The following is a 25,988-nucleotide window of genomic DNA, read 5'->3' as shown; positions in this document are numbered from 1 at the left end:
GAAGAAGGGGAAGAGAATGAGTGTAACACCAGGGATTCAGGAGAGCAACGGGACAGGGAGGTGCAGGGGCTCCAGGACTCTTCGTTGGAAGTTAGCGAGGAGAGCCCAAGCACCCCACTGCCAACGCCCACCCTGCGCAGGAGACTCCCGCGCAGTGAGAGGCGGAAACGATTGGGCGTCAAACAACTCTTATGTTGGCAACGCTTTAAGAAACGCCCACAGACAGATTCTACGAGTGACTAAGGGCAGCCACGCTAATATGGGCTGTGTAGTCCGGAGAGTTTAACCAGGCAATCCGATGCTCAAACGGAGCAGGATTACGCACGAGTAACTCCCAACCACTACAGCATCAATTCATTGGCGATCAGCCTTCTTTATGGTCCAGCTCTCACTTCCATACATTACTACTGGGAAAACCATAGCTTTTACTATACGGACCTTTGTTGGCAAGGTGATGTCTCTACTTTTTAAGATGCTGTCTAGGTTTGTCATTGCTTTTCTCCCAAGAAGCAGGCGTCTTTTAATTTCGTGGCTGCTGTCACCATTTGCAGTGATCATGGAGCCCAAGAAAGAAAGTAAAATCTCTCACTGCCTCCATTTCTTCCCCTTCTATTTGCCAGGAGGCGATGGGCCCAGTGGCCATGATCTTCGGTTTTTTTGATGTTGAGCTTCAGACCTGAAGAAACTAAAATTGACCAATTCTATGAAGACTTACAACACCTTCTAGAAATGACACCAAAGAAGGATGTTCTTCTCATTATAGGGGATTGGAATGCTAAAGTAGGGAGTCAAGAGTTAAAAGGAACAACTGGCAAGTTTGGCCTTGGAGTTCAAAATGAAGCAGGGCAAAGTCTAATAGAGTTCTGTCAAGAGAACAAGCTGGTCATCACAAACACTCTTTTCCAACAACACAAGAGACATCACATGGACATCACCAGATGGGCAGCATCAAAATCAGATTGATTATATTCTCTGCAGCCAAAGATGGAGAAGCTCTATACAGTCAGCAAAAAGAAGACCTGGAGCTGACTGTGGCTCAGATCATCGGCTTCTTATAGCAAAATTCAAGCTTAAACTGAAGAAAGTAGGAAAAACCACGGGGCCAGTAAGATACAATCTAAATCAAATCCCTTATGAATACACAGTGGAAGTGAGGAACAGGTTTAAGGATTTAGATTTAGTGGACAGAGTGCCTGAAGAACTATGGATGGAGGCTCGCAACATTATACAGGAGGCAGCAATGAAAACCATCCCAATGAAAAGGAAATGCAAGAAAGCAAAGTGGCTGTCCAACGAGGCCTTACAAATAGCGGGGGAGAGAAGGCAAGCAAAATACGAGGGAGATAGTGAAGGATACAGGAAATTGAATGCAGATTTCTGAAAAATAGCAAGGAGAGACAAGAGGGCCTTCTTAAACGAGCAATGCAAAGAAATAGAGGAAAACCATAGAATGGTAAAAACCAGAGATCTGTTCAAGAAAATGGGAGATATGAAAGGAACATTTTGTACAAAGATTACCATAATAAAGGACAAAAGTGATAAGGACCTAACAGAAGCACAAGACATCAAGAAGAGGTGGCAAGAATACACAGAAGAATTATACCAGAAAGATATGGATGTCTCATACACCCCAGGCAGTCTGGTTGCTGACCTTGAGCCAGACATCCTGGAGAGTGAAGTCAAATGGGCCTTAGAAAGGACTGCTAATAACAAGGCCAGTGGAAGTGATGATATTCCAGCTGCACTACTTAAAAATTTAAAAGATGATGCTGTTAAGGTGCTACACTCAATATGCTGGAAAACTCAGCAGTGGCCAGAGGATTGGAGAAGATCAGTCTACATCCGAATCCCAAAGAAGGGCAGTGCCAAAGAATGCTCCAACTACCACACAATTGCACTCATTTCACACATTAGCAAGGTTATGCTTAAAATTCTACAAGACAGGCTTAAGCAGTATGTGGACCGAGAACTCCCAGAAGTGCAAGCTGGATTTCAAAGGGGCAGAGGAACCAGAGACCAAATTGCAAACATGTGCTGGATTATGGAGAAAGCTAGAGAGTTCCAGAAATAACCTGTACATTAAAATAAACAGAGGCGTAAGTAGACACATTTAGCAATGCAGTGTATTTTAAATATATGAACTATTTTATTGTATACTGCTTCAGTGACATTTTCGGAGGGGGGGGGGAATCTTGCCCAATAAACTTCAGTAAAATTCAGGACAAGCAGCTACTAAATGCGTTTCATCCTAAGGAACAACAAGTGAAAATTCCTCACATATTTTCAAAAATATTTTTTCTAAACAGAAAGACTACAGCTAAAGATGAAATAGTTGTACATATGTTCGTTCAAAAAAAATACCATTAACATTTGTGGAACATAGTTACTGATAAAAGCAACAGGGGGTCTTAAAAACCAACACATTATTATAACGTTATTACTATTGCCAGTCAACTTCCTGCAGAATCACCAGAATTTACTGAAGCTCTCTTGGGTGGGGGTTTTGATGCCACTTTATTTCTTCTTAGTTTCCTTTTTAAGAAGTTCCTTATCTCAATTTCAAATACATACAGAATATATGCCACAAAAATAATGCCTCCCATTAAAATAGTCGTCATTGAAGTGATAAGAGAGTTTCCTGGGAATGCCAGTGGAGAATCATCAATATAAATCTGCAACAGAAAATATTGTAATTCCAACAGTCACTTCCCTTTAAATTGACTATTGTTCACCCTGTTGACAACAAGATAGTGAAACTGGTCTAAGTGATAGCGAAAGCTGGCATATGCAAATCTAAGTGGTGGGGGAAGAGAAGTAGTCATCTGAGTTTATAGGGAAAGCAATTTGGTAAGCATTGCATGTGGTTTGTTGCAAGATACTGTATTATATTGCACCTCGTAAAATAAAATACCCAGAAAAGTATGGGCTAAGAAAGTATGGCTCTTTGTTAAGCATAGGTTTTTCCTTGTATTCTCAGACAATCAGTTCTATGAGGGAAGGCTCACAGTTCAGTGGTAAAGCACATTTTGCTTACAAAAGGCCAAAGGTTCAGTTACTACTACTATTTCTACTTCAGAAAGATTTGGGGTAGCATGGCTAGGAAGGAACTCTCCCTGAAATATTGGAGAGGTGCTGCCAGCCAGAGCAGACTAGCCTTCCCAGACATTTGGGACTCCCATCCCCATTAGCCCTTTGCAGTCCCAAATCACTTGGAAGGCATTAAATTGGAAAGGCTGGAGCAGAAAGTTAACCTGGCCCAGATTATCCAAGTGACTCTATCAACTTTTGTTTGAGGTGGTAGCCTTTCCATGGTCATATGTTTGGTACTGGCAGGCCTGCCAAGAGGGCAGGGGGCATATTGCTGTGCCAGAGCCAGCACATGGCCCAAACTCTGAACTTTAATTAAAAAAAGCCACACACAATTAAGTTTCTAGAGCTTGTACAACAGAAGTGACAAAGCAAAATCTTCAGGCACCATTCAAAGCTATTGCTTTGTGAGCTTAGAGGCTACTCCTGCCTTGCAGTGTTTTTAGTCAATGACCGAAGTCACAGTTGTGCTATTTAAATATCTGCTGGGCTTCTCTCACTAAAGAGTACTTGCCTCAGTTCTGGGCCTTGGCATCCAGAAAGTCATTCATATATACAGGATGAGTCCTTTAAAAAAGGCCCCGTGGATACAGAGTACACATGTTCCACGGGGCCTCTTTTAAAAGACACACCCTGTATGAGGCTATATATATATGTAAAAGCTCCAGTCTGCTTTAGATCCCACTTCTGTGCGTTTCCCTAAAGTGTCCTTCTCCAGTCCAGTCCCCCTTGCACCCGCTAATTCCTGCTGTTCTCTGGGAATGTGCTGAAGTAAGGGCTAAATATGTGGGAACATTTTGTACAATCTTGTATCCTATTTTATGTTTGTTAATTCAGCCTATAGTATGGTGTAATTTGTGTGTTGTTTTTAAAATGAGCCAATGACAATACCTGAAATTCGTCAAATAAGTTACAAAAGGAGACTCCAGGAATAGTTGATACCCTGAAATGGAAAAGTTCAGATCCCTGTTGGAAAGGGGGGGAAAGTTGTTACTAATATGCAGTAACATTTGTTTTCATTTTTTAAATTAAAACTGTAATCCTTGGCTATTAATGTGATCTGGTTGCCGAAAGAAAATAAGTGTTTTGTATGACCTGAACAGAAATATAGATATGGCTGGCTGAACTGCAATGTGGCACATGATGCAATATTGCCTCAATATTGCTGCTCCATTTTTAAAAAAACCGATTCTCTTAAATGTCATAAACTATAACCGAAATATAAAGTGTTCATGTTCACTTGAAATGTTTCACAGAAATAATGTGCAGTACCACGTAGAACAGACAGGAGCTGCTTATTGAGAAAAGCATCTTACATGCATTCAATTGTTTGTATAACTACAGCCTAAAAATCAGTGTTGCTAGCAACTGTGTTATATCCTTGGAACAGAAAATTTCTGAGATTTTGAATTAATATGCAAATTAAAAAGGTAAAGGTACCCCTGACCGTTAGGTCCAGTCGCAGACGACTCTGGGGTTGCGGTGTTCATCTCGCTCTATAGGCCGAGGGAGCCGGCGTTTGTCCACTGACAGCTTCCGGGTCATACGGCCAGCATGACTAAGCCACTTCTGGCAAACCAGAACAGCGCACGGAAATGCCGTTTACCTTCCTGCCAGAGCAGTACCTATTTATCTACTTTCACTTTGATGTGCTTTCGAACTGCTAGGTTGGCAGGAGCAGGTACTGAACAACAGGAGCTCACCCCGTTGCGGGGATTCAAACCACTGACCTTAGGCTCAGTGGTTTAGACCACAGTAGTAATAATAATAATAATAATAATAATAATAATAATAATAATAATTTATTTGTACCCCGCCCATCTGGCTGGGTTTCCCCAACCACTCTGGGCGGCTTCCACAGAAACCAAAAATACCATAAAATCACACATTAAAAACTTCCCTGAACAGGCCTGCCTTAAGATGTCTTCTGAATGTCAGGTAGTTGTTTATCGCTTTGACATCTAATGGGAGGGCGTTCCACAGGGCGGGCGCCACTACCAAGAAGGCCCCCTGCCTGGTTCCCTGTAGCTTTGCTTCTCGCAATGAGGGAACCGCCAGAAGGCCCTCGGCGCTTGATCTCAGTGTCTGGGCAGAACGATGGGGGTGGAGACGCTCCTTCAGGTATACTGGGCTGAGGTTGTTTAGGGCTTTAAAGGTCAACACCATCACTTTGAATTGTGCTCGGAAACGTACTGGGAACCAATGCAGGTCTTTCAAGACTGGTGTTATGTGGTCTCGGTGGCTGCCCCCAGTCACCAGTCTAGCTGCCGCATTCTGGATTAGTTGTAGTTTCCGGGTCACCTTCAAAGGTAGCCCCACGTAGAGCGCATTGCATTAGTCCAAGCGGGAGATAACTAGACCACAGCACCACAATGTCAAATGAATATTGCACGGTGGCCCAACATGTGGTCCCAGGGCTGCATGTGGACCTCAAGGTTTTTTCCCCCACCCCTCAGCAACATCTGATGCCCCCTCCCCAACCCTCGTGCTGCCTTCTCTAAGTTGGGTAAGTGCTGGGAAGGAGCTGTGAGGGCTGAAAGGATCCTAGAGCCCTCCTGTCTCCTTCCCAAGGCCTGATGCCTTTATTACCCAGCTTTGGGAAGGCAGCACAGGGGGGTGGGGCCTGCATCAATTTTAGGCCTTGTTCCACCACACCACACCACCTGCCCACATGACAAGGCTTTGTGTGACCCGCAGGTTCCGTGTCAAAGTACACTGACAAGTCAGCATGGCACCAACATTCCTCTGATGAAAATCAGGACGTATGTCTTTTGGTGCCATGCTGACTTGTGCGAAAGTGCAGCATCCTCCTCCCCAGGGTCAGCAGTGGCACTGGAGGGGGTAAATGGGACATTCTAGGATCAAATCAGAAGCTGGGATGGTTTTTTCAAATTCCGGGATGATGCAGGAAAATTGGGGCACCTTGAAAGGTTTTGAGTACTCTTGTGACCCACTTTGTTTGAAAAGTTGGACCACCCTGGTACAAAGATTTTAAGGTAAGAAGAGTTTGGGTTTAAGGTTTGGTCTTTTCGTTCAAAGTACAGTGGTACCTCTGGTTACGAACTTAATTCATTCTGGAGGTCTGTTCTTAACCTGAAACCGTTCTCAACCTGAGGTACCACTTTAGCTAATGGGGCCTCCCACTGCCGCTGCGCCGCCAGCTCGCGATTTCTGTTCTCATCCTGAGGTAAAGTTCTTAACCCAAGGCACTTCTTCCTGGTTAGTGGAGTCTGTAACTGGAAGTGTTTGTAACCCAAGGTGTTTGTAACCCGAGGTAGCACTGTATGTATTTTCTCTGGCACTTACAGTTATCGTTATAGATAGGCCATCTGGATTATATAGTTCAGTTTTGAGTCTGTGCTCCAAATATTTTTTCATTTTTAACATACTTGATGTTTCATTGGTACCTGAAAAAACAGTTAAAACAGTCGCAGAGTGGTAGGTTTGAGTTTCTTCCTTCTTTTTTACATTTCAGTAGGGCCTGAATACAGATGAAAAGCCAGATCTATTTCTCATGAAATGTAAAAGTAAGAAAGGTATCAGAGGCACAGCATGATGTATTAGAGCTGCACAGGGTCTTCTACAGCGGCTTTCCAGAGGTTAACAAACAGCAGTGCTTTTTTTCTAAAAAAAAAGTTTAGGGGTACTCTCATTTTTCTACTCATATTGAAATACTGCCCCTCAATGAGGCCAAACTTAGATTCACAAAATGTTTAGGGTTATGCGTACCCCTGCATCCCCCCAGAAAAAAGCACTAACAGTGATTACCGGTAATTATCACAAGTGGGTGAAAAAGGAGGGGTGTGGGCAAACATTCATATGAAATGTTGGTTAACCTGAATTCTTCTTTGTTGCCACCATAACTATTAGTCATGGTAAAAGCTAGCAGGAGAACTAGAGGAGGAAGAACAGCTAGGGGGAAGGGTAGGTAGGTAAACCAATGGGTTGTGTTATGCTTGTTTCAGGCCTTAAGGGTCTGTGGGTGTAATAGGTTTTGCATGCAGAAAGAATTGGACTAGATTCAAATCTTTCCACATCAAGTCTTCCCTGAACTAGAACCTGCAACAGCCCCAGCAGGCATGGCCAATGGATAGGGATGATGGGAATTCAGCAACATACAGGGGACCAAAGGTTCCTCACACCTACTATAGGGCAAGAACGGGAGCCTGAAAATACATTGACGACAAGTATTTCCAACAGAACCTCTCCGATACGAAAGATAATGATGAATCCCAAGATTCTTCCGCTCCCTACCTGAAACTTTCCAGTTGGTTCTGTTGTTGACTTCTATGATTGTGATAAAATAAGGAGATGTCAGATTTACAGAGCGACCCTCGTCCTCAATGGTGAAATAGAGAGGAAGCCTTGATACTGGGAATTTCATTCGCAGGGCCTAGCAATGAAACATATATAGAAATCACTGACATTAAAATGATGCCTGCATGGAAAGACATGGAATGACACAAATGTAAGTATTTACATAATCTGGTTTAGTTCTGCTAAATAGGAAGTCTGATGCTGGACCTACAAATTGCTAATGAGCTGAATGAAATCCAATGGACTGAAAATCAGTCCCAGAAGGTCTGAGATTCTGTGGGTAGATGGCACATCTGTTAAATCTGTTATGCATAAGGTTGCACTCCTTCTAAAGTAGCGTTTCACAAGCTGGTAAGGAGGCAGCCCAGCAGGGCCTAACGTTCCTTTTTGCTACGTGTGTTTTCTTGGAGCAGTCCTGGTTTGTTTCCAGAAAGAGAGGGCAATCGCTGAGGCTCCCGTTTTGACCAGTAGAGCCCGCAGTCCAGAGCTCCCAGGTCAGCTAAGTGCGGTGGTGGGGTGGCAATGGGTAGGGCTGGGCAAGCCAGAGTTGCTTGTTGTTGCTGCCAGTGCTGGGTTCGGTGGCAGCCTGGCCTGACTCTGCAAGGTGCAGGGTGCAATCCACCTCAGCGCTTAGTGGATCAGGGCCATCAGATGTTGCCAATGAGCGTAGGGCCCGTCGGCAGCGTTGCACCGGCTCTGCATGGATTTTAATTGATTTTTACTTATGGGAAGACAGCTCCCATGCCCCCATGCCCCCCTCTTGGCTACGTCCATGTGGGGTGGGCCACAGGAAGAACACAAGGTCAGAAGAGGGCCATGGTTGGGAAAAGGTTGGGAAACACTGCTCTAAAGGATCAAATTCTTAGATTGAGCACACTCCTAAATATAGCTTTGTCAATGGAGAACCAGATAAGCCTTTGTGGGAAGGAATGTCTTTCACATTAATTTAGGCTGGTGTGCCAGCTGCAGCTTCTTCTGGAAAGCAATAGCCTGGCCACAGTTATCTGGAAACAAGGATTGACTACTGTATTGGGTTGCATCTGGGGCTACCTTTGGAGACTGCTCAGAAATTGCAGTTACTGCAGAATACAGCTGCTAAGTTAGTAACTGTGAGTGGCTCAAAAGGCTTCACTAGCTACCAGTCCATTTCTAAGTTCGCCTTTAAAGCCCTATACAGCTTGGGATCCAAGCACCTTGAAGAACCATGGGAGTCTTTAGAAATTCTCTTTCAGGTGTCCCCACTATCTGAGGTGTGGCAGAAGGCAGCCAGAGAAAAGATTTATTGGTTAAGATGCCCCATTTGCGGAATTCCCTCCCCAAATATATTTGCCTGTCACAACATTGTCATCTTCTCAGCAGCAGCTAAGGGTATTTTTGCCTTCTTAGGTTTCTTAACGTACTGTTATTTTGATATACCCAGTACTTTACATACTGGATGTAATGGTTCCAGGATACAGTGGTACCTCCAGATGCGAACGACATCCGTTCTGGAGCCCCGTTCGCATCCTGAATAGAACGTAAGATGCGACGGCGCGTCTGCGCGTGCGCGGGTCACGTTTTGCCACTTCCGCGCATGCATGTGACGTCATTATGAGCGTCTGTGCGTGCGCGAGCGGCGAAACCCGGAAGTAACACACTCCATCACTTCCGGGTTGCAGCGGAGCTATATCTCCTCCGAATAACAAACAAAAAGCTGCACATGTAGGCATAGCCCTTACCTTCTCCTTGCAATCAGAAAAGGCAACAGAAAAGGACAGCTTCATATTTTCTGTACATCCACATTCGGAGCGCTTTGACTTGCCAGCACATTGCTTGTACCGTCCAGAATTCTGTTGGAAAAGTAAAGGGACCCCTGACTGTTAGGTCCAGTCACGGACGACTCTGGGGTTGTGGCGCTCATCTCGCTTTACTGGCCGAGTGAGCCAGGGTTTTTCTGCAGACAGCATCCGGGTCATGAGGCCAGAATGACAAAGCCACTTCTGGCGAACCAGAGCGGCACACAGAAACGCTGTTTACCTTCCCGCTGCTTGCCCTTGATGTGCTTTCGAACTGCTAGGTGGGCAGGAGCTGGGACTGAACAATGGGAGCTCACCCTCTTGTGGGGATTTGAACCGCCGACCTTCTGACCGGCAAGCCCTGGGCTCTGTGGTTTAGACCACAGTGCCACCCGTGTCCCAAAGAAGGTATAATCAAGGCAATTCTCGACTGTGCTTACAAAGTAGACCAACATATGCAATGGAAATCATTTGACCTCTGAATCAGTCTATAGTTTTTCAACTATCAGTGGACTGGAGAGCCCTGCGTGTTCAAATTTGGTGGAAAAGGGTTGTCAGAAAGAAAGGGAGAGTCAGGGCAAAGAGAACTATGCAATAATTCTTGTTCCTTAGTTAACAGGAAGCATGATATGCAGTTGGGTTGAAGAGAAGCATTCTCTTGAGCAAGAGACAAATGAGCTGAATGGACATTGGGGCTCTTGGGTGACAGCAAATGATTTTGCAGATGAAGTTCTCTGCCTGCTTTTCAGCCTTTCCCTTTTTCTTCTCTACACTCTCCATATTCTTAAGCAGCCTTGATACTGTGGACTTTGAGAGTCTTTAATCAGTTGTAGAATATCATTATCTTGAATATATGGAATAGTGCAAAAGGAGCTATGCATACAATCCTCTACTGCCTCTTGTTGATAGAACAGGAAAACATGGAGGATTGTAAAATGGGGTGAGACAGTAGAGTTCGCCTAGGGCAAAAAAAGGAAATGCTCATATTGACTGCTCTGGGTGCTTCAAATTGTTTCCATAGCTCCTAAAGTATATTTACCTTGAGTGTGTGGAAAGTAGTTGGGCAATTGTGTCGTCATATGTTCTGATCCTATCTATCCTATTACTGCAAAGGTTTGGCAAGTGATATGAGGTGGCCATGAGGTGGCCATAAAGTTAAAACTTAAGGATTCGAGCCCAAGTTTTCAGGTTATTTTTCTTAGAATAATATGCAAAAACCAGCTATTTATAGTGGGAAGCAGACAGATGTTGAGTCTATAGTATGTGCAAGCAGGATGCCTAAGTTCTGGGCCAAACTCTATAGAAATGCTTATCTGGAAGTTGAATTTCAATATTCTCCTCTTAATTAGAAATCTCTTTTCTTAATGCGTGTATATGTATGTAAAGAACATGCAACAGCACGGAGTGCAAAATGGATAGCATTTTTTTTAAATGTGCATCCTCAAAGCTCTTACAGGAGTAGCTATGAAGACTTACTTTTGAATTTGTAAAATAATCCCTCAGTTTAGGTTTGCTAGGGTCAGCATTATAGAAGTTTTCTGTGAGTGGAACAGCAATTCCCAAAACAGATGGTGGCCTGTAGTTCACCTGTACAAAAACAACACATTTTAATGGGGAAAATTTATTATTTGAAGAATTTTTGCAAACAACTTAAATCGTTAGCGGGACTGACATAAAAACGTGCAGTGAAAATAATTTAAATAAAATACAAAGGATAAATAGTAAATAGATATGAATTGGATAGGCAGTGATAAAAGATAAAACATAAGCACAGAAAGGGTAAATGATTTTATGTTTTTTAATTGGTTGTATAAATTTATTTGTGTGATAATCTTTGTAAATGAAAAAAGAGGGAAATTATATGATGAAAAACAAGACTGGTTTCCCCTTTGTGTCATCTCCCCAACCCTGTATTCATACAATTATTACCAGCAGCACAGATTTCTTTCTTTTTTAAAAAAAAAAAAATTTATTACGGCTTTATTAATACAGATAAAAGAACAAATTTAAAAAGCAAACTAATCTAAATGAAAACAGAAAGAGAAAGAGAGAGAAATGCAATCTTCTCTCAAAGGTAGATCTCAAGCCGTGTCTCACACATAAGGGGGTGGTTCTTCCCAGATCTCACCTGGGAGCTTCCCTTCTTCCAGCCTCCCACCCTGGGAGACCTTCTCTTCCCTGCCTCTCACACAGGGTCCTTCACCAGCCAGCCCTCACCTTCATGTGCATACAACCCCCTCATTGACCCAGAACAGAGGACATAAAAACAACAACACCAGGAGCAAGACCAAAGGAAGGCAGGGAAAAGAAACATGAAGATGAAAATAATAAAAGAGTGGGAAAAGAAAAGAAAGGGGGGAAAGGAAATAAAAGGGCTTCTGATTCAAATATCCTGAGAAGAGCTCTGCAGCCCAGACGTAATGAAGGGACGCAGAGGGCATAGCACTGCACGTATTGGAAACTCCCCGATGCAGTCGCCATGAGCGGAGGTATCTCTGTTTCTTTTAAAATGTATCTGAATTTCGGACTTAAGAAACATACGTGTTTTGGAAGAAAGAGAATGGTAACCTGCGAAATGAATCAGCCACTGAGTGCCAAGGTTTTGATCTGGAGATGATTAAGATCGGAATTGGTGCAGGATCAAGGAATAACATCAACTCCTGATATCCAGAACACGGGAAGTCATCCAAAAATGTTTAATTCGGAACTGTTTAGTTGGCTCTTTTGATTGTATTGTGATTTGGCATGATTTGCCATCGAATTAATGTGGCCTCCATAGGATTGTTATTAATGAAACATTTAAAAAATTGATTTTTTTTTAAAAAAAGACAGTTGGAAATGTTGACCCTGCCTTCTATCAGAAGAAAAGTTAGCTTTTACCTGTCTGCTTCACTGACACAGATGCCAGAGAGTGTAGTGATGTCCTCAGCATCGCTCTCTGTTTCACGGGCCACACTTAAATCCATCCAACTCAGGAGTCTTGTGCCTGGGTATGGCTTTGGAACAATGTATCCCGGGGCTTCATAGAACAATGGGTACATCTGTGCCCTTCCCCTGTTCAGAACATTTAAGAAAGGGTACGAAAGAATTTTAAACTAAAATGTAGGAATTAGGATCCTTACCGGTAGCTGCTTTAAAAGTCTGGCAATCGCTGAGCCATTTGGTTCAGCGCTGACATCCTCAACTAGCCAGTCCGAAGGAGAGGTTTTAGCAGATAGAACATAGTGCATTGCTTTAAGATAGGAGCAGGAATTCTTCAGCGTTAAGACAAGAGTTGTCACTTCACATCGGAGAGATCCCAATGCGATCACAGCTATGGTGGTTTTACCCTAGGGATGTTTATGAAAAAGCATAACATTACTTGGTCTCCAACATAGATGAATATAATTAGCTTCTCATCATAGGATGGATCTACACACAGGGGGGAAACCCACCATAAATAAGTCAGAAATTAAATCATTATAACAAAAGAAAACAAACACTATGGAAAATCGCAAAGAATTTTGTTTGTTTTTTCTCCAGCACCATCTGGTGTTGCATGTTTATAACGCACTCAAAGAGCAGGGGTTGGATAACGCACTCAAAGAGCCTGTGGGTTGGATAAGGCCCAAGGGGCTCTTTAATCCAGCCCAAGGACTCTGCTGTCCACTCAGTCAGTCCCCGTGCTAAACTGATATCTCACCACGCGGGGACTGACTTCCATGATGGGCGTGTGGGTGGCTATGGATTGGCTTCAGGAAGCTCCCGCAGCCAATTCTAAGCCGCAGACGCCTCTGGGCAGGCAGCAACGCTGGCCAATTCAAAGCCGTGCCAGGTTTCCTCAGCTTGTGGGCGGTAAGGCTTCAGATTGGCCAGCGAGGCAGCCATGGACAGAGAGGCCCATGGGCGCATCGCAGGGCTTCGGCTAGAGCTTGGCATGCCTGCTGGCCCTGTGCCTGGCGCCCGGGAAAGCTCTTCCAGAAGTGAGAGCTGCCGCCGCCGCTGCCGGCTCCCAACCACTGCCAGAGGAAGTAGGAAATCGGGGAGGGAGGGGCTGGGGGAGAGAGAGAAGCCCCCTCTGCTGGTGTGTGTGTGTGTGTGTGGTCCAGCCTGCCAGAAGATTTAAGGGACTGTGAGCCTGCTGTTGACGTAAGGCATTTGCATTCATTTCACCAGCACAGCATGTGTGCATTGTACGTACTAGAAGAAATCCAAATTCTGTCTTCCATTGGAATAGTCTTAAGAATTATCATATGACAAATGTTTCTCAAACAGGAATAATAAATATTATTAATCTAATACTCCAAAACAAATGCATGACAACAATATATCCATATAAAGACAAGGGTCACACATCAGGTAATGGGCCCCATTCATAACAATAGACCTACAGTACGACCACGTCATACATGCATTTAACTTTCCTGATTTCAACCATACGCAGTTGAAGTCTGGCTGGTTGAAATCTTGCAAGTTGAATAAGGAGCTGGCAGGAGGCGAGCACCTTGCTTGAGAAGCAAGGCAGAGAACTTAAAAGCTATTTTTGCACCAGGAAAATCTGATGCAAAAAAGAACTTTTAAGCTATCTCTGCCATGCTTTGCCTATCTGCATGATGGGTCTGAGGTGCTCCTGGGAGATTTTAAGAGAACTTGGATGGACCTGTGAGATCTCGCAAGAGCACTTCAGGGCTTCTGGCGTCCCAGGATGCTCATGAAGGGGTCCAGTTCCAATGATTTGAGTATACACATTTTTGCAGATATGCAGTCTGCTTTGAACGGAATGCCTGTGTAAGATACAATTGCACTGTAGTCATTAATAACTTGCATCCCATTGTTTTCAGTAAACCTTGTAGTGTAGTCTTATACCATATAGCTGTGTCTATGCTAAACTGGTGCCTGAAGGCGATTAGGGGTAGGGTGAGGGCTATTAAAAGGAGTGTAACACTATGAGTGGCTGGTTTTCGTATCAGTGTTGCGTTCCCCCCAAAGGCTGCCAGTTAGTGCTGCTTTGACCTATGAAGCCTTAAACGGCTCAGGACTATAATACCTCAAGGACCACCTCACCCTATATAAACCAACCAGGACCCTGCAATCATTACCTGAGGCCCTTCTGCATGTGCCTTCTCTACAAGAGGTCTGGAGGGTGCCATCACAAAAGTGGGCCTTTTCTGTGGTAGCTCCCCATTTGTGGAACGCTCCCCCTAGGGAGGCTTCCCTGGTGCCTTCATTGCATACCTTTAGTTGCCAGGTGAAAATGTTTCTCAGGCGTTTGGCTGATTAACATTTTATAGCTTTTAAAATGTGCTTGTGCTTGTGGGAGGGGATTGCAGGCCCGTGCGCAGTGTGCCTTGGGAACTGGGAAGTAAGCAACAAAAACGACATGAGAAGAACTTGGAAATAAATTGGCCATGAGGTTTTGGGAGTGTGTATCCCAAATCATTCTACCTGACTGCTGGATGATTATTCACAAGGGGCAGTCCTGGGTTAAGGGTCCCCTCAAGTTGCTGGTAAACTAAGCTGACAGCCCCTGGCCACTGAACGGAAGTCCTTTGGCCCATCACCCCCACCTCACGTCATCTGGACCTTCGGATTTCAACCCAGACGCCTTTACCAGGGTACCCCGAGATTTTTACATGTCCAACAGGAGAGGCTCCCTCTCACCCCCAGGTTACACTAAGTATCCAACCCAATGCCTTTTCCCAGCACACAAGCTGGCCCCTCCCTGCCAGCTCACCTCCAAACCTACTAACATCTGCAACCAATTCCCATCACATCTAGCAACCAAGTCTCATTACTCTACAATTTCTAGGGTTCTGTGAGGAAAGCCATAGCGTAAACTGGTCTAAAACCAACATAAGTTTGTTTTGTACAAAAACACGGGGAGAAGATTTTTGGAGTCTGAATGCACATTAAAGCTGTGTGTACTTTATCAAGGTACTCTGAAAAGAGCTGGCAGCATGTTACCTTTTCAAAAAATCTACTATGAACAGTGATATCGATTAAATTGCTATTGTTGTCGTCAAAATAAATGTTTGTGCTCACATCCAGTAGAGAAGGCCTTCCAATTACAATGTGCATTAGCCTATTATGGAACACATTATACGCTGTGGAAGGAAACAACAATGAGAATAATGTTTATTTCCAATATTTCTTTCCTGTAGAACAACCTCACACAAAAGGAAAAACTTAGCTCCACTCTGAGACTGCAGTTGGGTTGAAAAATACTTGAGGATTTTGGCTGATTACAGTGTACCCTTATTTCATATACATCTGTGTACAAATGCACATCAAAATGAAAAAGGACTGACAATCCCGGGACCGGGGAGAGGGGACGCTGGAAGAAGATTGGATTGTTTTTATTTCTTTTTCTATCATTAGGAATGTTGATGAACGTTGGGAAAATGCTGAAATGAAATTATTTGGCTCTTGTAAAAAATGTTTAAAGAGGTAAAAAGGTAATGATTATGAGAAGTTGGTAAAAATAAGATTTAAGTTTTAAGTTTTAAGGTTTTTTTTATAAGATAAAATGAAAATAGAGCAAGGCAATGCAATGACAGAATATTATGAATTATGGAAAGGATTTGCTGTGATAATTATTAATTAAGATACAAGAGATGGGAGGAGGAGGAGGTCATGGAAATAAGGTAATGAAAGTGGAGAATTTGAAAATGATGGTTTTATTTTTATTTTTTTATTTTTCTGTTTTTGTCTTTTTGTCTTTTCTCTTTGTAATTTAAAAAAAAATCTTTTTTCAATAAATATCATTAAAAAAACACACAAATGTACATCAAAATGAGAAATCCATATGAAAGATCTGTAGGCAGGATGGGAGTCAATAGGATAAAAATATATGTAAAAAACATTTTGTTGAATTTCAGTTAAATTATTAGAGTGAGGGATCATAACTTATAAAGAGTTTGCTTTCATATGATTTCAAACACTTTCAGACATTTTATAGAGAATACATAGAGTAGAGAGACAAGAAATACTGGTATGTGCAGTCTTACCTACATTAACTGGAGTCACTCTGAATTTAAATTCCAGCTTTGACCCAATATCCAAGTATTTAATGGCATGGCGTGGTAGGTCATCAAACTGTTGTACTGTATATCTACATATGTCAACAACAATTTTCCATTTTCTTTTGTTTACAGTGCCAAAGTCATACAAGAACCACCTCCCAGGTGGAATGTCTGTATTTAAAGGCACCCTATTAGGCATAGTAGCATCTCCTAAAGCATTTTGGTCATCCACAACTTGAACAATGAAGAAACTGCTACTGCCTGGAATCACCACTGTTTTCTCAAGATCGGTTGGTTTAAATATATTCACACCTGGAAAACAAGAAAATAAAGAAAACATCATTCAATGTGCAGAAGCTGCATTTCCCTTTGTTGTTGTTGCTGCTGCTGCTGCTATGAATATGCCTAATTTACACAAAAGATAAACTGACCTGAAGCTATGGCTTCTTTGATATAAAGTTTAGATTCCTAATTTTTGACAGACTGCCACTACCTGTGTGGCTCTCCTAGTCAACAGCAGCCCTGTAACTCCCACAGCTCATAAAACTTTTTATTTTGCTAGAAACCTCAGAAATGCAGGCAGTGTCAAGTGAAGGCTGAAATCCCATGCTTCATTCACAGGCTGGAAATTGGGGGCTCTTTCTCTTCTTTTTATGGGGCTACCAGATTAACTCTTTACCTTACTTTTCTGGGATACACCGTCCATATCCTTCCTTCATTTTGCCATTTTGTCTCCATAAAAAAATCATGAATTTACACATAGTTGGAGACTGATTGGCTGGCTGTTGATTTAGGAAGGGGATCTAGTAGAAATAAAAATGACTGGATGGCGAGGAACATATAAAAGAGGCTACATAGGAAATTAGGAAATGATGGGCAGGGGCCACCACCATGCACCAATCTTAGACGAATAGTATTCCCTACAATTCTTTTCCTATATATTTCCCCCCTGAAGTGTGATTAGCATAAGCCAAAGACCCTCCTTCCAAAAACTTTTCATTATCAGGTGATGCACAAACCTGGAGAAGTCAGCTGAAGCCTGTATGATATACTGGTCCCTGTAGGGGGCAAAACTCTTAAAGTATTTGCTGTACATGGGCTATCAAGTTTAGATTCAACAGGAAACCGATCTAGAACATCTACCAGTACAGATGATATAAAGCCCGGAGGAGCTGGCGTCCTAAAAACCTCTCTGATTATACACGATCCTCCTGGCCTAAATTAAAAAGAAGCATACATTTAATACCACCTTGATGATGTCAGATCACACATCTAATGAATTTTAACGAATTTTGACTAGTTCCTAAGATTCCCTTGCTGGAAAATAGTGCTAAGAGAAAATTGTGGTTTCAAGCATGTCAGCTGGCACAGGGCTGCTGTTCAGCAGCTATTTCTGATCTTTTGAATCACTGATTTTGTATTGAATTGTAGTAATTTTTTGATGAATTTGTCTTTAGCTTTATATTCTCCTGTGCTTTGAATTTACTACCATGATCACAGTCTGTTAACTTGTAATGGTATTATTGTTACTGTGAGCCACTTTGAGCTCAACAGTTGTTGTGGGGAAAGCAGAATACAAATATTAAATCAAATCACACAAAAATACCCCTTAATCTCCAAGTTAGGTACACCCAGTAGGTACAATATTTCATGGGCCATATTACCTGAACCTGTTCCTTCTGGCTCTAGCAATATCACATCCCTGGAAGACAGCAGATTCCAGCAGTCTTTGCTCCCAAATGTGGTGGTGGGTCCCCATCCCCCCCAGATGATGAAGTCATGGGAAACCATGTCATCATCATACACACTGCAGAAACCATTTCCAATTTCCTACGACACACACATCACCTACTGATATATTTTTGAAGCCTACAAGTTTTGTTTGAAACTTGTATTACACGGTATACGTCGCAAATGTTAGTACAAAGTGGCTCTAAGAGCAGGCAGAACAAGAAAGTGGAAACCCTCTGAACAATTTAACCAAATTAGAGAGATGCTATTTTGCTATATTCTGTAAAATAGCAGGGTACATTAAAAAGAAAAACCCAACAGAACAAGACATTGCTTGTTAACAAAACATATGCTGTTATTGATATTTACTCATAATCTAATCTTTTGCCTCTTTGCAGACTACTGAATCTCTCACGTTTTGTTGCTATCTGTGGCTCGTGGTTTAAAAGTAACATCTGCTCTTCAGTGATATACTGTACAGCCAAAGGACATTCAAAACCTAAGTCAATATCCTGGAACAAAGTGAGAAAATTAATTATATATATATATTTCCATGCATTTATAGATACAAAACTTGCTAAACAATTTTAGGAATAAATAGGAATTTTAAAAAAGATAATTTAATTTATAATAGCAATCAGAAGAGAAATTGCTTAGAAACTGCATTTCTTTATAACAAGAGGTAATTCACATATCCCCTCTGTCCTCAAGGTCTTCACATATCCCCTCTGCCCTCAAGGTCTTCAACGTCAAAGTTTTTGGTTTTTTTAATTTATTAAGGATTTTCTTGTTTTACAGAAGTAAGTGTAATGCCTCGTTTGTTTTTTTCCCATGTAACATTTTTACAAATCCATTTCATTTGTTGAGGCATTAGGGGGAGAAGAAAAAAAGAAAGAAAGAAAAAAGAAAGGGGGGTGGAGGGAGGGAAGATGGATGGGGGTGGGGTCGGGTGGCGGTGTTTCTATTATGCTTAATGTATGTAGAGTTTGGTGTCAGCGTTGCTTGTGTTGTTCACTTGTGTTCCTTTGGTGGTGAGAGAGGTTGGGGTTGGCCTAGGGTGTGATTGTTTGTTTGTGATTGGCTGTGGTGATCTTTGTTTTCGTGTGTGAGTGAGGTGGGTGTGTGTTTTGGATCAGGTTAGCCATATTGATTTGTATGCTCTTGGTGGATTATTGTCATTGTCCTGTTGGGCTGTGTATGTGATAAAGGGGAGCCATACCGGGGTGAAGGCGTCTTCTTCTGTTTGTCCCCGTGTCAGTTTCAGTTTATTAGTTAATTTTTCTAGTAGGGCTGTTTCCCATACTATTTGGTACCATTGGTCCATGCTTACTCCTGACAGGTCTCTCCAGTGTCTGGTTATGGTGTTTCTGGCTGCTGAAAGTAGGTGGGTTATGAGTTCTTTGTGGTGTAAATGGGCATTGTTGTCCTGGAAGATGTTTAGTAGGGCCAATTCTGGGGTGAAGTCTAATACTTGCTTAGTTATTTTACATATTTCTCGTATGGCTGTTGTCCAGAATAGTTGGATTTTGGGACACTCCCACCACATGTGGAGGTATGTGCCTGTGGAGGTGCACCCACTCCAGCATTTTGGTGAGGTTCCTGGGTGTATTAGCGCTAGTTTCCTTGGTGTTAGGTACCACCTGTAGGTGAGTTTCAGTGTGAGTTCTTTTCTTTTTGTTGATATGGATTTAAAGGGGGGTTTAGACCACATTCTGGTCCATTGAGTGGGGTTAATCTCATAGCCTATGTCATTCTCCCATTGTTTTTTGATTGCGTCTAGGGGATTTGCGGGAGTTTGGAGTAATATTTTGTATATTGCGGATAGCGTCCCTTTACCGTTTCCCTTTGTTGTTAGGAGGAGGTTTTCGAAGGTTGTCAGGGGCCTAGTTGCTACTGATTTTACTGTTGGGTTGTTTAAGAGGGCATGTAGTTGGTGTTGTGTTAACCAGGGCATTTGGGTGTCTTCTAATTTGTCTTGCATTTCTTGTGTTGACGAGGGTTTGTTATTTTTATAAAAGTCTATTAGGCGATATAAGCCTTTGGTTCGCCAGGTTTTTATCTGGAGGTTTTGTGCTGCATGGTGGAATAATGGGTGGTACACCAGGGGGATTAGTGGGGATGGGGTTGGGGATAGTTTGCCTATTTGTGTTTTCCATGCTTTGAGCATAGTCTGTGTGTACCTGTTAAGTGTTGTGGGAATTTTCTTTAGTTTGTTTGGGAGGAGTGGGTATGTTGTGGTGCAGGTATTTTCAATTGTGTCCCTCTCTAGGTGTACCCATTGTTTTGTCTCATCTTCTAGTATATATGGGATTATATGGCGTATTTGGTTGGCAATGTAATATGCTTCTATGTTGGGGATTCCCCATCCTCCTTCTGAGGTGGGGAGGTGCAGGTATTTGGGGCTTATTCTTGGTTTTTTATGTGAGAAGATGAAAGAGTGTAGTTTTCTCTGCCAACTGCGGAAGTGGGTTGAGGGGATCCAGATTTGGAGGGTTTGGAATAGGTAGGTTAGTTTTGGGAGTGTGATCATTTTGATCATGGCTATTTTGTCTGAGAGAGTGAAATTCATGTTATTCCATCTCTTTAGGTTTTTGTTAATTTGTCGTCACAGGGGCTTGTAGTTGTGGAGGTACAATTTATTGAGGTTTCTGGTTATTTGTACCCCTAGGTATCTGAACTTGGTGTGGCAAAGTTTTATTTTGGTGACCTTCGTGAGTTCTTTTTGGGTGTGAGGAGGGGTGTTGAAGCACATAGCTTCTGACTTTGTAAAATTTACCTGTAGGCCCAACACCATTGCAATTAATTGCACCATTGCAAGTAATTTCGTTGTCCCCAAAGGGGGCAATGACAATAAAGATATTATTATTATTATTATTATTATTATTATTATTATTATTATTATTATTAATGTGTTGAGTTCTCTGATTAGGGAGGTTGCTGTGCTTATGGGGTCTGGTGTTGTGACCATTAGGTTATCTGCAAATAGCCCTAATTTATAGGTTCTGCCTTTTATTTCCACTCCCTTGATGTCTGTGGCTGCTCGGATGTGGATTGCTAAGGGTTCCAGAGCCAGGATAAATAAGAAGGGAGACAGTGGGCATCCTTGTTTCGTGCCTCTTTGGATAGCTATAGTATTAGAACCCATATTGTTAGTTCTGCATTTTGCTGAGGCTTGGGAGTATATTTGTTTGAGGATTTGTAGGAAGTTGGGGCCAAATTTCATGTTAGTTAGTACTGCTAATATGTATTTCCACTCTAAGCAATCAAAGGCTTTGAGGATGTCTAGGGACATAATTGTCAATGGGAGTTTAGTTGCCTTGCTGTGTTCGATCAGGTTCAGTAGTTTCCCGATGGGGTCTGTTATATTGCGGCCAGGGACAAAGCCAGTCTGGTCTGGGGCTATTAACTTGTGTAGGAAGATTTTTAGGCGGTTGGTCAAGATTGATGTGAATATCTTGTAGTCTTGGTTTATTAATGAGATTGGGCGGTATGATTCTACTTTGCGGCTGTCTTTTAGTGGTTTTGGGATGGAGACTATTTTGGAGTGGGTCCAGGTTTTGGGGATGGGGCCCCCTTTTATGATGTCGTTGAATAGGCGAGTCATGTAGGGCATCAAGGGTTCTTTGAATTTCCTATAGAATTCTGCTGTGAAGCCGTCTGGGCCTGGGGCTTTGTGTGGTTTCAGGTTTTTGAGGACCGCATCTATTTTCTCTGGGGTGATAGGGCTGTCCATGAATTCCTGTTCCTCATCAGTTAGGGTAGGCATGGTCAGTCCTGCTAGAAATTTTCTGATTTCCTTCTCTGGTGGGTTATGGGAGGTGTATAGGTTGGAGTAGAATTCTGCAAATTCTGAGGTTATTTCTTCGTGGGAGAATGTTATGTTGCCGTCTTTTTTGGTGATGCAGTGTATTCTTGTTTTGAGTGCTTTTCTCCTACATCTATTTGCTAGTAATCTGGAGTTTTCCCCACCATATTCATAGAAATGTTGTTTAGAGTATAGAATGTTGATCATTGTTTTGTTAATTTCTAGGGAGTCTAGTTCTCTCCTTTTTTGTTCTAGAAGTTTGAGGAGTTTTTTAGATCCTGTTTGTTTGTAGCGTGTTGAGAGGGCTGTGATGTCTTGTTCTATTTTGCTAATTTTTGAGGAGGTTTGTTTTTTAAGGAATGTTTTCTCTTTTATGCAAGCTCCTCTGGTGACCGCTTTCATTGCGTCCCATAGGAGGGGGGTTGTTATAGTGTCTACATCGTTTTCCTTGAAGTAGTTTTGGAGGGTTTTTGTGAGACTCTCTCTAATTTGTTTGTTTGTAGTTAGGATGGGACTGAAGGACCATGATGGGGTGGTTTGTGTTCCTTCTCCTATTTTAACGATGACTTCTACTGGGGCGTGATCTGTGATTTTAATGTTACCTATGTTTGTTGATTCCACTGAGGGGATCAGACCCTGTGTGAGTAGAATGCTGTCCAGTCTGGACACTGTATCATGGCGTCCTGATTGGAATGTATGGCTGATGTCTCCTGGGTTTTGTTCACCCTAAGTGTCGTAGAGACCCCTGTTTTTTAGCATTTTTAGTAACTTGTAAGAGTTCCTAGTTGTTGGGGGTTTCCTTCGGAGGAAGGTTGCCCATGGGGTTGTAGGGTGGATATATTTCAGGGATATACCTTTCATATTTAGATTGAGGTCCCCTCCTAGGATTGCTTCCCCTTCAGAGAAGGAGAGGAATTTGTTTAGTGTCTTCTGGAAGAATTCTAATTGTTTCGCGTTTGGGGCATATATGGAGCCGATTATCAGTTTGATTTTGCCATCTAGTGCCCCTTTAGCAAAAATGAATCTGCCTTTTTTGTCCTTGGGGACTGTTGTGGCAGTGAAGTTCAGGTCTCTACTGAGTATTATGGCTACACAACGAGCTTTCCCTGAGCCTCGTGCGACCCACTGTTGACTGAAGCGGGGGTCGCTCAGGAGTTTGCTGCCTTTGGGTGGGTTGTGTATTTCTTGTAAGTTATAGCTCAATTGCTCTACGGAATTTCAGTCTGGCTGCCAGGGTTTACCCAGCCGGTAGAATGAGTGCAGGCAGCTTGTGTCTAGAGGAGGTCAACACAAGGTAGAGACGGCAGCCTGGGCGAGATTTCTTACATGCTGGTTAAACATCTGCCTCACAACAGATAAAGATCCTCTCCTTAGTGAAGTTTTGCTAGATCCCTTTCTTTCCCCAGGGCTACAACGGTTTAAGATAAAGGGATAGCAACTTGTTCTTAAATGTAAACTATATGTTGATCTCCGCCTGCAGTTCCTAGATCAACTCTGCATCCCAAAATGGAAACCAGAGTTAGAGGTCATACATTTTCTATTATTGGGGAACAATCAGGAGCTCACCAAGTTAGTGGCTAAATATCTTTATCTGCTTTTTTGTCATCGAAACACACTGCAGACGTCTGATCTCCCTGGAGACCTAGAGATGTAATGTTAGATTGCTTTGTCTCTTTCATTTGACAAATGTTTTGTGTCACTGGGAAGGCGGGAATTCTGTATTGATTGCTATGGATGTTGGTATGTGATGCCAATAAAAGGTTTGATGATGATGAAACTGGTAATTAAGCAGCACAGACATAGCTGAAGTAATCAAAAAATAATACTGATATTACAAAATTTCTCCCTAGTTTCTCTTAAATTTCTAATGAGTACAAGACTATGTTTTTAAAAATCAGTATTTGCTCAGGGTACTGAAGATAATGGTAGGAGTCAGTTAAAGCTAAGCACTTTCAAGTCCCACTTGAAAGAAGTGAAGGAGTTGAAGGTGGCAACTTAGTTGAAGCATTATGTGACTTTGCCTGTGCTAAGGGGAGGGGCAAACTCAATGGTTTTCTGAAAGTTCCATTAATGCACTCCCTCGGCATATAGGGCACATATACAGGAAATATGGTTCGGATTGAGCTATTGGGACCCGATTGTGCCGCTGAGGCCCACCGCCTTTCAAGGTGTTGCTGCCTGGCCAGGCAGGAGCAATAGCCAATGCCCAGACTGCCAGCTTTAATGGTCCTTCTTGGCAGGGAATCGACCAGGGTTCCTGGGACTGGGGAGAAATTTCCTGCAACGACTGGAGCATGTGAGGCCTGAGCTCGAGGGACCGCAAACGTCGCCCCCACTCCCCCCTCAGAAAGCAGTGAGCAGCTATTTTTCTTCAGGAACAAAAGAATTGTCTTTCTTGCTGTAACCCATTATAATGGTGGCTTTTCTGAAATCAACTTTTAATTTTTGTTTTTTTAAAAAAGAATTAAATCTATTATAAGGATATCTGGATAGTGGTGAAAAAATGCTGGGTTAATGACTCCAGTGTCCATTCTAGCACTAGCTTCCTACTTTGACATGTTGGAAGAGTGAAGGTTTGTCCTTAACAAGAACAACAATTATTACAATCTCATAGACATTTTTCATTCACACATCAAAAGCATCCTTAACCTTCAATAAAGTGTCCACATCCACACTCGTCTCTTTTACAAATGAGTCAATTGTATCATTCAGAGAAATATGATTTAATACTCCCAGGTGGTCAAAGTACATGTTGAAGATACCCTTTGCCGGGGGGAAAACCTTGGCATATCTCAGTACACCTACAGAAAAGGAGAAATATAAATAATGGGCATGCATCAAATCTTATTATTATAGGAAGCATGAATTTATTCTAGAACAATAGGTTTCTGTGACTATTTGGAGAGATCAACAGCTCTTCCAACCCATATTCAATCAATGCAATGAGGAAATAGATCGTTTTGATGAGGATAAAGTATATCTAAATTATGCAACTTCAGACAATAGTTCCTAAGGGCCAGGATCTAACAAGGTCATATGTGGTCAAATACTTTGAAGCATGCAAGGAGGTGTTGTTCCATTTTGGAAGAAGCTCCTTGTGCCTCATGGTCTGAATGGATTGGTCTGTAATGGAGGGTTTTGGAAGGTGGGGTAGATGCAGGGTGCTGCAGCAACAAATGAGTGGATTAAAAGCTTCTAAGACCCACTAGAAGATTGCAACGGCTCTTTGGATCCCAGCCAACCATACTACACTATGAGATATCAGCAAGCAGAATGCATAGGGCATTTATTCCCTGGAGAATACTGTGAAAATAGGGGCATCAGGAGACAAGATAATAGCCTTTGCTGTTGGTCACCCAAGTTCCTGCAATCTCACTTAAGGTAGAAGTCATAGAAGATGCAGTGAATCTATGTCTCTAGTCTACATGGTTCTTGGTTTGGGCACCCTTAGGGCTCCCTGGTTTTGCCCAGCAGAGAGTGAATTCCTTAGGTGCATCAGTTGCTTCCACTTGTTTCTCCCTACCTAGCTATGAGAACACATAGGTTGGGGGACCTGGTTTCTTAGCCTAATCTCATATTTGAGTCTTCAAAGACTGCAGGAGACTCCACTTTTTAATGTTTTCCTACCTGCCTTAGTGTAGAAAAGGTTTGCCGCGTCAGTCACAAATATAATCGCTTGGGTGTAAACACATGAATCTACATCTATAATCATCTCAGCATTTAAAGTAAAGAATGGTGTAAAATAGCTGCCTCCATCATAAGAAACCCACACCTAAAAGGGAGGGGGAGAGACAATAAAGAATATTGTATAAGAGATCTTTGTTGGCATCCATCTGTCTTGAGAGACAATGGATTGCGCCTCTAGGGGTGAAGTCAAACCACTGTGTTAGCAGCACTGAAGTGACATAATAATAATAATAATAATAATAATAATAATAATAATAATAATTTATTATTTGTACCCCACCCATCTGGCTGGTTTTCCCAGCCACTCTGGGCGGCTTCCAACAAAGATTAAAAATACATTAAGATGTCACACATTAAAAACTTCCCTGAAGAGGGCTGCCTTCTCTTTGACATCTGATGGGAGGGCGTTCCACAGGGCGGGCGCCACTACCAAGAAGGCCCTCTGCCTGGTTCCCTGTAGCTTTGCTTCTCACAGAGGGAACTGCCAGAAAGCCCTCGGCGCTGGACCTCAGCATCCGGGCAGAATGATGGGGATGGAGATGCTCTTTCAGGTATACTGGGCTGAGGCTGTTTAGGGCTTTAAAG

At 42.5% G+C, this 25,988-nt stretch overlaps 1 protein-coding gene and 1 long non-coding RNA gene across 7 annotated transcripts in view; one reads left to right on the top strand and one right to left on the bottom strand.

Moving 5' to 3' along the window:
* Positions 1 to 2,126: 2,126 nt before the first annotated feature.
* The window catches only part of LOC310706095 (cation channel sperm-associated auxiliary subunit beta-like), a 50,690-nt gene continuing 26,828 nt past the window's right edge, over positions 2,127 to 25,988 (bottom strand). For all 6 annotated transcript variants that reach the window (XM_083501417.1, XM_083501421.1, XM_083501419.1 and 3 more), the window contains 13 exons: positions 25,344 to 25,488; positions 24,366 to 24,517; positions 18,281 to 18,423; positions 17,200 to 17,396; positions 16,166 to 16,492; positions 15,123 to 15,262; positions 12,302 to 12,508; positions 10,656 to 10,766; positions 9,123 to 9,233; positions 7,342 to 7,480; positions 6,394 to 6,494; positions 3,979 to 4,053; positions 2,127 to 2,672 (listed from right to left, as the gene is read on the bottom strand). In XM_083501417.1, coding sequence (XP_083357543.1) covers positions 2,451 to 2,672; positions 3,979 to 4,053; positions 6,394 to 6,494; positions 7,342 to 7,480; positions 9,123 to 9,233; positions 10,656 to 10,766; positions 12,302 to 12,508; positions 15,123 to 15,262; positions 16,166 to 16,492; positions 17,200 to 17,396; positions 18,281 to 18,423; positions 24,366 to 24,517; positions 25,344 to 25,488 — 2,070 coding nt within the window. In that variant the 3' untranslated portion in view covers positions 2,127 to 2,450. The remainder of the gene's footprint in view (positions 2,673 to 3,978; positions 4,054 to 6,393; positions 6,495 to 7,341; positions 7,481 to 9,122; positions 9,234 to 10,655; positions 10,767 to 12,301; positions 12,509 to 15,122; positions 15,263 to 16,165; positions 16,493 to 17,199; positions 17,397 to 18,280; positions 18,424 to 24,365; positions 24,518 to 25,343; positions 25,489 to 25,988) is intronic.
* On the top strand, positions 18,430 to 24,167 carry LOC310707173. Its single transcript, XR_014526373.1, has 2 exons — positions 18,430 to 18,672; positions 22,915 to 24,167. It is a non-coding gene; the product is annotated as an uncharacterized lncRNA (long non-coding RNA).

This window comes from Podarcis liolepis (assembly GCF_965112155.1).
Source record: "Podarcis liolepis genome assembly, chromosome: 1".
In the NCBI taxonomy this organism is placed as follows: Eukaryota; Metazoa; Chordata; class Lepidosauria; order Squamata; family Lacertidae; genus Podarcis; species Podarcis liolepis.
Note: the sequence above shows the minus strand (reverse complement) of the source record. Positions and strands in the feature narration are given on the sequence as shown.